The sequence below is a fragment of the Tasmannia lanceolata genome, unplaced genomic scaffold (genome assembly GCF_043159265.1).
Source record: "Tasmannia lanceolata isolate RefF3 unplaced genomic scaffold, GAP_Taslan_0.1 ptg000008l, whole genome shotgun sequence".
Taxonomy (NCBI): domain Eukaryota; kingdom Viridiplantae; phylum Streptophyta; class Magnoliopsida; order Canellales; family Winteraceae; genus Tasmannia; species Tasmannia lanceolata.
Genome location: NW_027518685.1, coordinates 33,910,560 through 33,925,916, shown reverse-complemented (window position 1 = coordinate 33,925,916; position 15,357 = coordinate 33,910,560). Strand labels below are relative to the sequence as shown.

Below are 15,357 nucleotides of genomic sequence, written 5' to 3'. Positions count from 1 at the left end.
ACTTTAAGTTTTTCCTTTCCGTTCACTTGGATCTTCCGTTTCATCAAGTTTGTCTGGATCCTTGTTTACCAATCACATATTGTCTAACCAAATCAAATTCTCTCTCGATACTTTCCTCAAAACATCCGATTTGTGCTGATTCTTTCCCAAACTAACAAAGAGATAGGAGAAAAGTTAAAAAAATTATTTTTGAGTTTTCAGAATTTTAAAAGAAAGAACAAAATGGTGTCTAAAGATAGATAATATAACTAATATTGAATTAATATTTTTTATTCATTTTTTATTAATATGAATAATATTCATTTTCAATAATATGAATTTCGATTCATATTATTGAAGATGAAAATATTCTTTCATTTATTTCCATTTTTTAAAACTAAAGATATTAACCATAACAAATATTTCGTTCTTGGAGATAATTTCATTTTTATTGAGTTATTGATATAAGGGGAAAATTAAGAAAGAAGAGGACAAAAAATCCTTCTTTCTTTTTCTTTGAACTCCCCCCAAATGATCCCACAAACAAAGAAATTGTATAGTACAAAATTGTACTTTTCAAACTTTGGAGAAAGGCTGGGATGACAACCCTCGGGGGATCCTCCCGTCAGTGCTGTTGGTTTGGCTCTGATCTGGGTCGAGCATCCTCTCGCTCACGGTCCTTGTCTCCGAATCAGGCGGCCTCTGTTCATTTTTTGGTGGCTACAGTCTCTTCAACATTGATATACTCCTCCGCTCGAGCTATCAAGTCGCGGAAAGTCTTGGCGGGGTTTTTTGGCAAGAGAAATCTTCAGCCTGGTGTTGGTGATGCCTGCCTCATAGCTGTGAGGGCAACGGACGCTTCGAGCTCCTGGATTTCCACTGCCTCAGTGTTAAAGCGGGTGACGTTCTCTGTCAACATCTCACCTCTCTACTATTTTATGGTTAGGAGGGTGTCAGATACCTTTGGGTGGGGACGGCAAGCAGAGTATGAACTCTCGTCGGAATTGTTGGAAGATGCTGGTGGAGTAAGGCTGAAGCTTGGAGTACCGTGCTCGGGAGGCTCTTCTGAAGGTGGTTGGAAGGGCTCTGCACAATATTGCATCGGTTGTGCTATGCAAAAGCATTACAGTCTTGAAATACCTGACATGCCCCACTGGGTCCATAGTTTCGTCGTAGGACTAGTGATGGAAGCCGGAAGCTTACGGGGACTGTTTCCTTTAGAACTTCGTGAGTGAATGGATGCTCTTCATTATCATCCGTGTCGTAGTCCCCTCCCTCTCAGCACGTCGCTTATCATTCGTTGCATCTCATGGCGAATGCCGTGGGTGGTAGGGCAGGGGGTGCTTCTCTGGGTAAACCTGGCCATGGGGTGCTTCTCTGGGTAAACCTGGTCATGGGGTCATCGAAGATCCGGGGTTTACTCCTGTGAGGTTGATTCTTCGGACAGGGACAATCGGGCTGGACGTCTTGGGACTCCCTATGCTCCTTCATCGGAAAGTTTCGGGTAGGGGTGTAACTCGGGTTGGGTTCAGCCCGAAAAGAAATTGAGTTGGGTTTGGTATCTTTCGGGTCGGGTTCGGGCTTGGGTTGAATTTTACTAACCTGGATTGAATTCAGGTTTGGGTTGAGGGCTTGGGCAGTCCAATCCGAGTGAAACCCAGCCGGCATTTTTTTATCAATTTTTTTAGTTTTTAGTTTTTACATTTAAAGCTTAAAAACTCGGGTCGGGTCGGGTCGGGATTAGGTTGAAAAAAATGGTTCCTGGAGTTGGGTCAGGTTGAACATCATCGGGTTGGACTCGGGTTGGGTTGGGTCGGGTTCATGGTTCCTCAGGTTGGCCCCAACCCGACAGCCTAGTCACGGGCACTTCTGATTCTGGCCGAGCGAATCACTCAGCCTCTTGTTGCGCTGGGATGCGGCCCAACCCCCCTGCTCTATGTATCTTTGGAGTAGGGTGGCCAGGTTCACCACTTGGGTGACAAAATGACTATATTCGCTCCTGCTGGGGGCCACCTGCCCAGTACGACCGTAGTGGGACTACAGTGCGTGAGGTCGGAATGGGCCTGCCTTGGGCTATGTGGGATCGTCCGTAGGATTCCTGCATCGATCCCGCTCATAACTCGCTTGACCTGCTACGATCCTTGGAGGATCAGGGTCCCGGTTTTATCGATTGCCCAGATGGATGAGATCTGCTATATTAGATGCAGGGAGGATTTACACCGTAGCTATGGTGTATGCACTCTAGAGCTTATACGATGTATATTACTGATTAATTATTTAAAGAGAAATTTAGAAAGTGTAAACACCCCATCTTCCAAGATGGACTAACGATAGGTTGCCACAATGATGCTCCAGTTCGGATAACTTAGAATATGAACAAGTTGGTTGTTTGTCTTTTGTACATGCGAAAAGTGAAAGAATTCCCAGACTTTGTAGCCCAAAAACATACCCAAATACAACTCAGAGCTTGTCAAAAACTCAGCCATCTTTCTCAGCCTTCGTTTTAGCGGCCCTAACCTCTACATCTAATCCCACCCAAAAACCTCCTCAATCTTTTTATCTTGCTCAATTCCCTTTCTTCAGTACCCATTCAAAAACCCATCTTGCCAACGAATGCATCGTCCCTACTCTCGAATCTTTAACCTTTGAACCTCTTTTTTTTTTTGGGCGGTACCTTTGAACCTCTTGTTCTTTCATAACTACCTCTTAGCCCTTTTTTAACCGATCAAGAAATATCATTCTTTCTTGAGTTCTTTAACCTCATAACCAAAGTTCACCATTCCTTTAACCTTTCATCTAAATTAAACTCCCATAATTCATTCCACGGGTCCCCACAGAACCACCTAGTTTCACCTCCATTTTGTCCCTTTTCAACAAATCCAAGAACCCCTTTTCCAAACTTTCAACTACATTTTTCATTCCTTTTTCTTCCATAGTTTATCTTCCCTTTTTCCTTCAGCCTCTCATGCATCTACAATGAGTTTCACTTTTTTTTGGATATGTAATTGCGAAGCCACGTGTTTGGATTGATTCAATTGAGGATGGTAGAGAAAAATATTTCCTGAGCCACCTAGATGATTAAGTGTGCAAGAGCGACAGTAGGCCTTCATGTCAAATCGATGTTGATAAAGATGGAACTGGAGCGATATAAATTGCGACAATCACAGCTCAGTCATTGGAAAGAAATATGTTATCTCTTTATCTAGGAATTCACCCCTATCACTTATCGAGAGTCCTTGAAGATACATGTACGTGAAAAAGCCTAAAGGCCAATGATCATTTATAGAGGAAAGCCGCCTGTCTCACCATCCAAAAGACATGACACATGTATTATGCTAGAGGAGAATATAAGAGGTATATTAGTTCTACCATCAAGATTCCGAGTTCGTTTCGTCAAGATCACCCGAGTTTACTACTTGTGCACTAAGTATAGTACAACTGCAATCTAGCAAGTCGGGAGAGCCTAGATCACTTGATGGAGTTCGTGTGAGAAACTAGATTTGCCCAAGGAAGACTTCCCACAAGCAGAAGTGATGAAGTAGCTTATGATGTATGATATCATCCTTCTTCATGGGGGAGTAGCATAATTAAACTTGAGGACAAGTTTTTTTCATGTGGGTGTAGGACATTTTTATTATTTTAGGTCTCTTTTAGTTAGTTAGTTTTTTGGGTCTCTTTAACTAGTTAGCATGAGATAGAGTTAGATTAGGGAGAGAATTTATCCTAATCTTGGTGATGTCTATAAATATGGACATGGTGTATATTGTAATCGAATCTCTCAGGGAATAACTAAAGTTTTAGTTTTTATCTCATCGGTGTAGATTCAATGATTCCTTATTTTCTCTTGTGGATTCAAGAGTTTTATAAAAGTAGAACATCAGGTTGAAACCGGTGACCTTCGCGTGACTAATCAAACTTAAAATTAAGAAGTTGAAGAACAGACATTGCCCTTTTCATTTCCACTGGTTTCGCTTATCAATTTTATTGGAAATGGACTTTTCAAAAAATAATTAAAAAAGAGAAAGTACATTCGTTATTAAGAAATGACAAATAAAAGGGGTGTAAATAACAACTCCCTATCAGGATATATGGGCAATGAAGGAGTCTAGATCCTGTCGACAACTCCCTCCTTCCGACCACTCCTCACGAATGGCCTCACCCAACTTCTTAGATCTTCTCCTCATCTTCTTCCCTTCCTCCAACGCCATCAACCTTCTCACCTCCACTTTCACAGCAACGGTCCTCGGTTGGTCCGATGCGGCCATGCCACAATTGGGACCCCAAAGCTCATACTCTCCATGCAAGAATTCCAACAACAGTGGCTCAAAAACCCTCCCAAAACCCTCCCGTAGATTCGTGGGCCAAAATCGCCAACTGTAGGGCCCAATCTCTCACCACTATCCCCACTCCTTTCAAACCCACCTCATAATTCTCAAGCAATTTATAATTTTCACTTCTCTTCTGATTATTCTCTTCTGCAAAAATGTCTCCTCTATCCGTTTCCCTCAGCACCCAAATATACCTTTGCTCGCTCTGTTTATGTCCCATTCCGAGTCGTAAATCTGCTCCTCTAATATAGACGAATTGCTCCTAAACGAGACGTAAAGCACTGACCTCGGCGGCTGCTTCTTTAGCCACTTCAAACAATCGTGTCGCTGTCTCGAACCTCCATGTTCGTTGAGAATAATTGGATGTAATGGCCCCACCACCCATGGTCTCGAGTGTCTCTTCCCGGGAACCAAGAGATCAAGAAACTCGCCCTCGACCAATCGACACCTGTTGTAGAGTTCACTTGTTCAAGTACAAATGACTAAATACACAACTCTAACTGCTTAAGCTTTTGAAGAAATTGATTGTTTCACATAGTACCAGAGCCATTGCCTCACGGCAGGTTTTGGGTTCAAAACCCAAGAACTCATTTTCTTTCTAGATTGTCTCTCTACTTCTGTTTTGTAAACCTTAAAGGCACTTAATGCCTCACTTTTTTCAAAAAGAAGATAGAGATACATATATCTCTTGTGATCATCGATAAAAGAGATGAAATATTTTGACCATTCACACAAGGAGTTGGAAATGGCCAACAAACATCAATATGTATGACTTCTAACTTTTCAGAACACCTCTTGGCACCCTTCCTGGACTTGTTTCCCTGCTTTCCCTTTATGCAGTTCACACAAGTTCCAAAGTTCAAAAATCAAGAGTCTCTATGATTGCATCAATCAGTATCCTTTATTGCAATCTATGGAAGTATAACCTTCTCTCTTGTGCCATAATCTAAAGGATTCCATATTCTCATGACTACATTTAATGCTAACACAATCTTGCACAGTTAGGGTATTTTAAGAAAAAATATTTAGGCTCAAACGATGTAGGCCATCAATCAAGGTACTATTACTAATAACAGAATCCTTAACTATACAATGGAAGAAGAATGGAAATTAAGGTTCAAATCATAGACTGTAAGGCTTAAACAAATAAAGATATTTAAGAGGTCCTTTCTTTATTTAAAAGAAAACATGTGGATGACTCAAGCTGGTAGGTCCCTATATCCTCCACCCGTGAGCATTTATAGTTTCTTGAGAAGATAAACTGCTCACTTTCCGTCGGTGTCAGATGACTAGCTTATCCTTATAAGGTATTGGCAACATGGATTGAAAAACAGAGTCAATCCTCTACGTGTCATTTTGAATATAAATCATATTAGATTCATACAAACTAAATGAGATCAACTCACTTTTGAGTCACTTTACGTACTTGAGGTAGTCTTCCTTTACACGTCCCTTCTTTCTCCAGAAGAAGCACTTTACTTGAGTATCCTTAACGTCAATTTGGTTAACTGACGAGTTATTTGCTTTCTTCTTCATAGGAACACTTCGGCCTTTCTTTCCTTTGTTCTTTCCTCGAACGACAAGATTGGTTGTTTCCAGCTTCTCTTGTCTCAATCTCCCTTCCTCATATACGCTCATGGTCAGAAGTTTATTGAGAGACCATTTGCACTTATGAATGTTGTAGCCAATCTTAAATTGGTTGTATTCAATAGAGAGGGAGTTGAGGGTAAAGAATATCAGGAATGACTCAGAGATCTCGACTTTCAGGGCCTACAATTGCGCATATGCACTTACACTCCTCTATCTATAGTGTGCTTCAAAAATATGTGTTTGCTCATGAGGGTCATAGCCAATGCCTTATCTGAACTGACAAACTGTTCTTGAACAGCTTACATAAACTCCTTGTGGTCCTAGGGAGAGATGTATTAATGCTTTGAGCAATGTGGCTCTGAATGAGCAACAAGCTTAAGCGGTTCGATCTCTCCCACTCTTTATGGAGGTCATTCTCATCTTACGTACTCTCATATGTAGGAGTAGGTTGTTCATGTACTCTGAGAGAAGATTAATTTCCATCTAGCCCAAGAATGAGAATAACCCTATCCTTCCACTCAAAAAATTATTCTCAGTATGGAAAAGATTCCAACAGATTTATAATACAAAATATTGACTGATTAGCTACAAAATATATAAGACAAACACATGCTTACTACATGCTAAATTCCAATTAAGCCATAATACTAGAATGCCAACCCATATTGACATCTCTGGTTGTAAATGCATCGCATCACTGTAACCTTCCTGTGGGCCAAGCTACAACACGCATTAGATTTACCCTTAGTAATCGCACCAATCAATCAAATTAGAATTTGGTCTCTTCGCCGTACCTGTGGGCCTAGGATAAGAGCCTTCATCTAACCTAATTGATCTCACGATTCCAATTGATTTACAATACACAATCACCTTCCCGTGGGCCAAGCGACCATGTATTATAAATCCACTACAATCTTAGATACCATCAGAGCAAACCAATTGAAAAGTTATACTTTATGTGTCAATGGGCATTATCAATGCACTAGTTGTCACATGTATCCTCATAGCCATAGGATATTGTGGCCCTCCCAGACTAATAAAATACCTCTTTATAATAGTATCTATGGGTGTATGACTGGTCTTTATGTCATATTACAATAATTTTACTTTATGGGTTATGATTTACTTAATTGTAAGTATCCAATATAACTGAAGGAATTGCATACAACAACTACAACTGAATTTAAAGAAATATGCATATAAATTGAAACTTAAGCAAAAAACACTTTAAATTCAGATTGTATAATTTTAGGCAATTATTACCTTTATTGTAGAAGTTTTGGATTGATCAGATTACCTTAATGGAAAACCCAAATCAGTTTCCAAGGGCCTTTAGGCTGTAGGCAAAATTGACCATAAACAACATAAACCTCTTCAAAATTGAAATCCATTAATCCAATCGGTCCAAAACGGATACACATAGTACCATAGGATATTGATAACATTCTATCAAGATTTGGGAGTGTTTCCCAAACCCAATGGACAAAATCCGAAGCTCTTTTATAGTGGGAATAAAGAGAACAACAACATACTGATCTCGGATTGTTCTGAAAATTATACCACTGCGTCCGAAACACCGAAAAGCTTTAGGGTACAGTTTAAGACTTTTTCTATTTATGATCATAAACTCAAGAAAAGTTGGAATATCTAGTGCCCAAGAAAAGTGGAGATTCGCAGAAAAGCAACCTACATGTCTCATTTTGTTCCGAAACCAGTACTGCTGTGTTCGGGACTCCGAGAGAAGGTAGGGTATAGGTCAACACTTTTGCAAAATCTCAAATTTAAGGGCTCAAATTTCAGCACAAATGAAATCTCGAGAAAAAGACGAAACCACTGCGTCATCATGAGGCCCGCACAGTGCTTAACGCACATCTCTTCTTCCCCAATTATTTTAATAATAAAACCTGCAACTTCTAGTTTCTGGTGCGATTTTTGGACAGCCGCCGCTGGCAATCCTGACGTCCGATCTGATCTCCGTCAATGGCGTTAGAACCGCGGAATGATCATCTTTCCACCCATGCCATCAGATTAATGATTATACCGCCGACGGTTTTAGCAGAACAGAACTGCCCAAAAACACCAAAAAATTGATTTTCCACCCTTTCTTTAATGGCGTTTTAACCATTGCCGAACTGAAAATCTCTTATTTGTCCCAGAATCTCTTCCTTTATGATTCAAATTGATCTTATATTATCCACCCGTCGACTTCTTAATAAATCTAATTTCGATTAAAACAGGAAGGACGAATGAATAAAATTGATTCGAATCTTTTGTTCAAAACGAATTGATCTTAACTTGACCAATCGCCACAGCCCAAAGGCTGCTCTGATACCAACGGTTAGACTTTATTTAATTCAAAATTATTGCGGAACTTACCTCCGACCAGGGCGATTAGAATCGAAGATCATGAATTCCTCTAGCTTTGGCAAAACTGCGAACACGAACACGATTTCCACTGCACCACACAAACAAGAGAAGAGAGATCATCTAGACCTTAGGGCTCGATCGATGGAATCGCAGGCACAATTTTTCTTTCAGTTTAAGAACCCTCTTTATGATGGAACTTCTGCTATAACGTATGAGTATTGTTCCCATCACACGCAACCATATTTATAGATTTTGGTACAAGCCAATTTGTGTCCTTCCACACTTCAAATACCTTAGTGTTTAGAGTTTCAAAACACTTAGGATTTATCCCTGAACTCCCTTTGCAAATACAACTCTAAGTAGATAAGTTTTCGTCCACCTTACGTGTGATTCCCAATGTGGGCCGCACTAAATAAAACGCCAACACAACGATGATCCACTGACAATTTCAAAAATTTGATGTGAATTCTGGAAACACCTTCCCTTTGTAAAACAAAGTGGGTGATGCCTTCATCAAAGTATAGTAGAGCAACAAAGTGGGTGATGCCTTCATCAAAGTATAGTAGAGCGGATAACAGTACCCTTTGTAAATTGTCAAACAAGAAATCTGTTTTCGCAAATGAAGCAGACTTCTTTTGCGAAAACCCCTTTCCCAAAAACATGCGGCATATGAGCTACTATATTGGGACCAATAAAATGATAGTGCAAGCAGTCCGCACCAACACTTTGACCTAATTTTTCATCAGAGAAATTGGTGTAAACACTGGAGAAATTATATGATGAGTGGACGTACAAAGACACTCAACATCCCATACTTGATCTTTGATACAACAGCAGTTCACTTTTGGAGAAGCTGCTTGAAATTTGATCCAACGGCAGTTCACTTGTTGAGAAGCTGCCGTTGGATCAAATATCAAGGGTGGTACATCCAGGGTAGTACATCCATAGTACCACCTTTATGTCTTCAAAGCGTTTAAAAGGTGGAATGCTCCTTCGTGTGGGTTGCTTTCCAGATCTCTTTCTTTGCCAATATATGAGAAATTATACGGTGGACTACAGCGCATGGCCGTGCCCAAAAATACAGTGGGCCGCACATTGTTTGGGTGATTTAAACCATTATTTGTTGGGTACTGACGTGGATAAGGTGTGCCCAAAAAATCATGCTAGACTTTAGATTTCCACAGATTGCTCCACAAATTGGAGGGTTAGAATCATCGGATGGATAATATGTTTGGGGCACCCCTATTTGGGTTAGGACCCAACAAATGAGTGGTTTGGATCAGCTGTGGGTCCCATAGCTTTTTTGGTCTACACATCCACTTCCACTCCTATAGTTTAAAAAGTGACAAATACACCCCTGTAATTTCAATTTGTTTAAGGTTTGCCCCCTCAGCTGAAGGTTCGTCCATAGATTGAAGGGTTAGGATGATCCGATGGAGCTGATTTTTTGGGCACACCCTATCTATGTCAGGACCCATCAAATGAACGCTTTGGATCATCCGAATAATGTGGGCCCATACCCGAATCCAAAGCGTTTGGTAGATGTGTCAAAAACCAGAGGGGTTGTAAATGTAATTATCCCTAGAAAAAAAGAAGAAGAGAGGAATGCTCCTTCCACACGGAAGTTTTAGGTTGATGAAAGATTCGCATTCTTTCCAAAGTGATTTGACGTCAAAAAGCGTTAAAAGTCCGCCACAATTCACGTTATAAGCCGTGTGAATAATCCTACCGGGAGTGCGAATTTACCAGCTTCCAAGTTTTAACCACGAAAACGTCTGCCACAATTCATGTTATAAGTGGTGCGAATTTATCATCTCCAAAGTTTTAACCCCAAAAACACAATCACGACCGAAAAGGCGAAAACCCCTATAAAATGCTAAACCTAAGTTCGAAGTAGTAACAAAATCTCCTTCCATCTCAATGGAAAATCCCGTTAGAGAAACAGTCACAGTAGCCATCATAATGGTCCCACTACCGGCACAAGGTCACCTGAACCAGCTCCTCCACTTCTCCCGTCTCATATCCTCCCATGGCGTACCGGTGCACTTCGCCACCTCCGCCACCCACAACCGCCAAGCTAAAACCAGAATCCAAGGATGGGACCCACTCACCATCTCCAACATCCACTTCCATGACCTCCCTCTCCCTCCCTTCCCGGTCCCACCTCCGGACCCTAAATCCCGAAACAAGTTCCCGGCCCACCTCCAACCCGCCTTAGACGCTGCCGTTTTACACCTCCGCCAGCCCTTCTCCGCCCTCCTCCGCTCCCTCTGCTCCACAGCCCGTCGAGTGGCCGTCATCCACGACGGTCTCATGTCATTCGCCGCCGAAGAATCCACGGCCCACCCAAATGCCGAGGCCTACGCCTTTCATTGCATATCCGCCTTTGCCTCCTCCTCCAGTAAGATGGACTTAATCAGGAGCTCAAACAAAGAGCTAAAATTACCAATCTTACCAGCTATCTCTCTGGAAGGATGTTTTACCGATCAATTCGCAGATTTCAAGAGCTCGCAGAAGGAGATGTTGAAGTATGATGCGGGTCATCTCTATAACTCGTGCCAAGTTGTCGAAGGTGAGTTTCTCGATCTCTTGACTAAACTACCGAGCAACGGGAAGAGACAATTGAGGCCATGGGTGGTGGGGCCATTAAATCCAATAATTATCGACGGTCATGGAGGTTCGAGAGGGCGACACGAGTGTTTAGAGTGGCTAGACAAGCAACCACCGAGATCGGTGCTATATGTTTCATTTGGGAGCAATTCATCTTTAACCGAAGAGCAGATTTACGAGCTTGCAATGGGATTGAAACAGAGCGAGCAAACGTTTATTTGGGTGTTGAGGGAAGCGGATAGAGGAGACATTTTTGCAAGAGAGAATGATGTGAAGAAAATTGAAAAATATAAACTGCCTGAGAATTATGAGTTGGGTTTGAATGGGGTGGGGATGGTTGTGAGAGATTGGGCCCCACAGCTTGAGATCTTGGCCCACCAATCTATTGGAGGGTTTTTGAGCCACTGTGGTTGGAATTCTTGCATGGAGAGTATGAGCTTTGGGGTCCCACTTGCCACGTGGCCGATGCACTCGGATCAGCCGTTGAATGCAGTGCTGGTCACGGAGTATTTGAAGATCGGTGTCCAGGTGAGGGAGTGGGCCCGGCGAGAGGAGATTGTGGGGTCCGCTGACGTGGAAGTCGGGGTGAGAAGGTTGATGGGGACGGAGGAAGGGAAGGAAATGAGAAGCAGGGCGGAGGAGTTGGGTGGGGCCATTCGTGAGGCGTGGTCAGAAGGTGGAAGTTCAAGAGAGGATCTGGAGTCTTTCATTGCCCATATTTCCAGATAGGGAAATTGTATTTGTCTTTTTCTAGAAACGATTGAATTTCCAACCACTTTGTTTTCTTTCTTTGAAATAGCAGGGATATTGTCTGTCATTGGAAAACACTTCAAAACGGAACTATCACTTGGTAAATAAGTGGCCTACAATGGCGATAGTACCCTCATCCAACCCCGACGAATACCGTCCTCTTTCTTGTCTTCTCAGACTCATACACATGACCCAATCACGAGTTCCCTTTTTATTGACCAAGAAGATGAAGAGAAGAACATTCACTACTATGTATTAATTCATTGATGAAGAAAAATCTATTTGCTGCTTCAATTGGGAATTAATATCTCTACTTGTTTCAATTTCATTAATAGCATGTCATTACCGTGTACTTCTCTATTCGGCTTTAGAAGGCAGTTTCAAGAGGTCGTTAGGCTCGCGTGGCCACGTAGTCTCACAAAATAAAGTTCGAGCGGAGCTAGGAAGACGGAATCCTGTTTTGGAAAGAAAAACGGGCATTAACAAGTGGAACCACGTCCACCAAAAGACAAATGGGTGGTTCAAATCCCTATGAACCATGTCATTACCGATGGGAGACATCAAAATACGAGAATTGCCAACGGGAACACACGGTTGAAAAATTGTTAAAGAGGGTTGATAACCCCCTTTTGAGAGTTTGATAAACCCCTTTTAGAGACTTGATAGCCCCATTTTTTCCCTCTCTAACAATGTTTCAAAACTGTGTCCCCCATTGGCACTTCTCATATTTTAATGTCCCCCATTTGCAATTTTTTACATATTTAAAATGGTCAAACCAACCGTAGTTTCAGTCTCGTTTTTATTTTCCAAACGGAATCCCGTTTTCAAAGTGTTTTAAAAAAAAAGGGTAATGATAAATTTGCCCCATTTTTTAAAAAATGTATTTTATTAAATGTGACATGGTATTAGGGCATGAAACCTTATCTTGACTCAGGGCTGGCTCAACAGTAGCAGCTTAGGTATACACATCAACGTATGAATAGTTCCTTTATGTTGGGTGAGTGATTGAACCGTCTTCTGAAATTCAAGAATGATTTCGTTAATCTGATGCCTTCATCTTGCTTGTTAGAGTGACTCCACGTATTGCTTGACGTCTATCTTTTGTTGATTTTTTTCATGGCTTGATGGAGAATATCCAGATCCATCAATCAATCTGCTCTTGCTATCTCATCAATTCGTGGGTTGACAATCTCTTATATAGAGGTAATGACCCGTTGGCCTCGATCGAGCAGCCACTATGGGCAGTTGTCCATCCCTACCAAATTATTTCACCAGACCGGGATACGAGGTGCCACTAGCAAACAAGCTTCTTTATCGGAGCAGATCACCATTGGTTCAGATCTTGAAGAGCTAAAGAAGGCATGCAGAGATCATGGAGACTTTGAAAGATACAAATTGCTAATTCTTTAATCTTTTCTTTTAGCAGTTTTTATATGCAGTGTGCGCAATGCCAATTATTTTCCGAAAACTACTGTGCGGTCCACTTCATAGGATAGGATGATCCAAGCCGTTCACCTCCATAGGAGTTTTAGGACAGAAGCATCTTATCTTTTTTATAAAAGGCAAACACATATCATTTTCTCTCCAAACGAAAGTAAATTGAAAGATACTGATGTTGGCATTGCCATGTTTTGATAATTCCACTAACTCACGTTGTCCTTTCCTTTTAAATCGGCTTCCTAACAGCTTCTTTGGGGATTGAAGCATTTAACAATAAAAGAGAAGATAAGTTGGTGCAATCATCAAAATATGATAGTTCCAATATTAGTAGGTTAGTTAAATTTTAAGAAATTGAACGGATTTATCATATCCGTCTCTTACGCATGCGTGAGAATAGACATCATCCATCCAGCATTTCCAACATGGTCTTTAAATCTTTATTCTCTGAAGACTAAAAGACAAACAGGAGTGGGAATATCATTTCCCTTATCTGGAAATATGTGCAATGAAGGAATCCAGATCCTTCCTAGAACTCCCACCTTTGGACCACGCATCACGGATGACCCCACGCAACTCCTCCGCCCTCCTCCTCATTTCCTTCCCTTCCTCGCTCTCCATCAACCTCCTCACCCCTACTTCCACGTCACCCGACCCCACAATCTCCTCCCGCCGGGCCCACTCCCTAACCGGTACACCCATCTTCAAATACTCCGTGATCAGCATCGCATTCAACGGTTGATCCGAGTGCATCGGCCACGTGGCCAGTGGGACCCCAAAGCTCATACTCTCCAAGCAAGAATTCCAACCACAGTGGCTCAAAAACCCTCCTGTAGATTGGTGGGCCAAGATTTCCAACTGTGGGGCCCAATCTCTCACCACCATCCCCACCCCTTTCAAACCCAACTCAAAATTATCAGGCAGTGTATAATTCTTCAAATTATTCTCTTCTCCAAATATGTCTCCTCTATCTGCTTCCCTCAGCACCCAAATAAACCTTTGCTCACTTTGTTTCAGTCCCATTCCCAGCTCATATATCTCCTCCTCAGTTAAAGATGAATTGCTCCCAAACGAAACATATAGTACCGATCTCGGTGGTTGTTTGTCTAGCCACTCTAAGCAATCGTGTCGCCCTCTCGAACCTCCATGACTGTCGATAACTATCGGATTTAATGGCCCCACCGCCCATGGTCTCAATTCTGTCTTCCCTGGGATCGGTAGCTTGCTCAAGAGATCCACAAACTCACCTTCCACCATTCGACAAGTGTTATAGAGATCACCCGCATCATCCCTCAACATCTCACCCTGCGAGCTTACGAAATCCATGAATTGATCAGTAAAACACCCTTCGAGCGAGAAAGGAGGTAAGATTGGTAATTTTAGCTCTTCCTCAATTGGTCGACCGAGTAACTCCATGTTCATGAAGAATGAGGAGAATGCGGAAGGGCAGTGGAAGGCATATGCCTCGGCGTTAGGGTGGGCCACAGATTCTTGGGCTGGGAATGCCATTAGATCATCGTAGATGATGGCGATCCGATGGGCTGTGGAGCAGAGGGAGCGGAGGAGGGCTGCGAAGGGTTGGCGGAGGTGTAATACGGCGGCTTCTAAGGAGGACTGGAGGTGGGCCGGGAACTTGTTTCGGGCATGAGGGTCCGGTGGTGGAACAGGGAAGGGAGGGAGAGGGAGGTCATGGAAGTAGATGTTGGAGATGGTGAGTGGGTCCCATCCCTGGACTCTGATTTGGGCTTGGCGGTTGTGGGTGGCGGAGGTCGCGAAGTGCACCGGTATGCTGCGGGAGGCTATGAGACGGGAGAAGTGGAGGAGCTGGTTCAGGTGGCCTTGTGCTGGGAAAGGAACCATCACTACAGCCACCGAGACTGATTCTGTAAGGGGATTTTCCATTGAGAAGGGAGGAGATTTTGCTACTACTACGACTCTATTTTTAGCATTTTATAGTGGTTTTAGGTGGTGGATAGCCGCCATGGAAGGATAGTAATCTGTATGTGTGGAGCAAAACTTGGCCCAGGTCGGCGTCTGAGGAACTTTCTTCGTACCCCTATATCAAAGAGTGAGGGGGTGTGCAAATATCAATTCCATGCTTACTTTTTATATTCAGAAGTAATTGATATTTCCACACCCTTTGTTGTTAGACTGTTAGCAAGGAGTCCGAGGATAGTTCCTCAGACCTCGACCTGAGCCAAGTTTCGTTCGTATGTGTGGACGCAGAGCATTTCTCTTTTGAGAAATTTATTAAGGGAATTGCTAGCGTCCACCGCAGAAGACATCTCGCGAGACC

The 15,357-nt window shown here is 42.4% G+C and overlaps 2 protein-coding genes across 2 annotated transcripts; one reads left to right on the top strand and one right to left on the bottom strand.

The window, feature by feature from the left end:
* Positions 1-10,113: 10,113 nt before the first annotated feature.
* On the top strand, positions 10,114-11,626 carry LOC143883578 (zeatin O-glucosyltransferase-like). Its single transcript, XM_077386921.1, has one exon. It carries the CDS (start codon positions 10,185-10,187, stop codon positions 11,601-11,603), a length of 1,419 nt encoding a protein of 472 aa, XP_077243036.1. The 5' UTR covers positions 10,114-10,184; the 3' UTR covers positions 11,604-11,626.
* Positions 11,627-13,200: 1,574 nt separating this feature from the next.
* LOC143885257 (zeatin O-glucosyltransferase-like) lies at positions 13,201-15,104 on the bottom strand. The gene has a single exon (XM_077389334.1). The coding sequence runs from the start codon at positions 14,961-14,963 to the stop codon at positions 13,551-13,553; it is 1,413 nt and encodes a 470-aa protein (XP_077245449.1). The 5' UTR covers positions 14,964-15,104; the 3' UTR covers positions 13,201-13,550.
* Between the last annotated feature and the right edge of the window lie 253 nt (positions 15,105-15,357).

Bases quoted from the DNA above. Each gene is read 5' to 3' on its own strand.
- LOC143885257 (XM_077389334.1), bottom strand. From the start codon at position 14,963: ATGGAAAATCCCCTTACAGAATCAGTCTCGGTGGCTGTAGTGATGGTT.
- LOC143883578 (XM_077386921.1), top strand. From the start codon at position 10,185: ATGGAAAATCCCGTTAGAGAAACAGTCACAGTAGCCATCATAATGGTC.